The sequence below is a fragment of the Propithecus coquereli genome, unplaced genomic scaffold (assembly GCF_000956105.1).
Source record: "Propithecus coquereli isolate 6110/MARCELLA unplaced genomic scaffold, Pcoq_1.0 Scaffold560, whole genome shotgun sequence".
NCBI classification, from domain to species: domain Eukaryota; kingdom Metazoa; phylum Chordata; class Mammalia; order Primates; family Indriidae; genus Propithecus; species Propithecus coquereli.
In genome coordinates this window covers 275,061-277,186 of record NW_012151508.1, presented here as the reverse complement: position 1 = coordinate 277,186, position 2,126 = coordinate 275,061, and the positions used below count along the sequence as shown (strand labels likewise).

General features: G+C 41.5%; 1 protein-coding gene across 1 annotated transcript in view; it reads left to right on the top strand.

Moving 5' to 3' along the window:
* The window catches only part of HSBP1L1 (heat shock factor binding protein 1-like 1), a 30,614-nt gene that overhangs the window by 9,174 nt on the left and 19,314 nt on the right, over window positions 1-2,126 (top strand). The window contains exons 2-3 of the mRNA XM_012657816.1: window positions 88-154; window positions 850-944. Of these exons, the coding sequence (XP_012513270.1) occupies window positions 88-154; window positions 850-944 (162 nt within the window). The remainder of the gene's footprint in view (window positions 1-87; window positions 155-849; window positions 945-2,126) is intronic.

Below are 2,126 nucleotides of genomic sequence, written 5' to 3'. Positions count from 1 at the left end.
TATGGGTGAGACTATTCCAAGATAGTTAAAGTGCCCTAGGCTAGTAGTAAATATTATATTCAGTTGCCTTTTGTTTCATTTTTTCAGGCAGAAAATCTGTTTCAGGAACTTCAGGAACATTTTCAAGCTCTGACTGCAACATTAAACATCAGAAATATCCTTTTTTATCTTTCACAAATGCTGCAATGCTTTCCCACTGTTAAACTGTCCTGGAGTATCTTTTTGCTGTCTGCTATTGGTAGCTGATTGTCTACCTAGGGTTTCCCAGTATTTACCTTTGCCATTTTGTGTGGCATCCTGATGTATGAATTACCATGCTCTCCTAGCAGTAGGTTTTACTTCCTGTGTGACCAGCAATAGAGCACATCTGGCATGGCAAGTATAGATTACAGCGAACACAATGTACAGTAGGCCCAGCTACTCCGGAGACCAAGGCTTGAACCCAGGAGTCTGAGGCCAGCCTGGGCAACAAAGCAAGAGCCCCCCTCCCCCGCCTATAAAAAATAAAAAGTAAGTTTATTTCTATTATATTTACATGCGTAGAGTTTGGCTAAAACATACCAGACAGCCTCATATCTGCAAATCTATGTCCAAGCAAGGGGAGCCAACTTTTCACAACTGAGCTCACAGTTCAAAGGTTAAAGGTACATGCTAAGAAAACTTAGGGAAAGTAGCTAATGTGCACTCACTCAAGGCTGTCTTTGAGTCCCTCATTTTACAGGGTGCGTCTGCCATGGCACTTTGTGAGAACCCAGGATGAGCAGATGCAATCGGAAGGAGGGTCTTAGAGGGTGTTTTTGGCTTCTCGGGGCTCCAGCTCTATACACGCAGTTCTCCTCAACATCGTACTGGAAGAAATGGGGCATCGCATTGAGGACTTGCAGAAGAACGTAAACGACTTAATGGTGCAAGCTGGGATTGAAAACTCTGTCAAAGAGCAAATGGTGAGGTCACTGTTAGGAAATTATGTTTGCCTGTCGCATATCTTTTGATGGCTTTCACCTTGAAAAATACAGTCCCACATTTGTTCACTACGGGAATTATTGCCTCTGCGCTACAAGGAAATCTCTAGAAATAACAAAAGACATTCCCAAATGCCCTTTTCTAAATAGACTATCTAAAACACTCTGTCATAATTCCTTTAAAAGCACACATTTTAATGAAAACTGTGTTATTTAAAAATCAGATTTCATTAGAGTACTTTTCACTCTACCCCTTAAGTTAGTCTTCAATCGAAACACGAATCATAACAAGTTAACTACAGAACTGGTAGTTTCTCTTTGAGGTTACATATTCATGTAACTATTTAAAGGATTCATGTGTATATGAAGCCCTGACACATTCCATGACTGGTCCCGAGGACCCCACCCTGGCCACCTGCAACGGAAACATTCCTTTTCTAGTGGAATTTCACGCTTATTCTTGAAGATGCACATAAATGCTGAGTTTCAGGTCTTAGCCTGGATTTATGTCCATGTAACATACATGGAGATATATAACTTTGTGTTTCATTCAAGTATTTATGAATAAATATGAATAATAATGTTATAATATAATATAATATTTATGCATAAATAATATTCTGAATATGCAAACATATTTTAAGTGAACAATTTAAATGCCTTTGTTCACTGAGAATTGTTATCGTAAGTCAGCTGGCAAATTATCCTGTTCAATCAGAGCTAGTTCACTGATCAATGACCTATTAATATCTAAAGCTGGTATTCTGGTAAATAAGATCACTGTAAACCGTGTCCTGCTACAAAGAAGCTGCAAAACATCAAAAGGGCGGGGGTCTCTAAAATTCCATCTGCAAGGTGAAAAAATAGAGCTTTACCTGTTCAGCTCTCTCAGGTCTCACCTGCCCAGAAGCCTTCCAGCCTTCTCCAGGCTGCGTGGATTCTAAGCCTTCACCCTCCCACATCAAATCCAGATCTCTTGAGGCCCAGGCACCCATCCATCCAAAGCTAAGGGATTGAGGGCAGGGACCACGTAGACCTGGCCTCTGCCGTGCACCAGGCCTCAGAGCTTAGCACAGGGCAAGGCACGGCGTAGCGGTCCAGCAACTACCAGAATGAGGATGAACTGCCCAGGCTCCAGCTGGCTGTTTCAAATTAGATCATAAC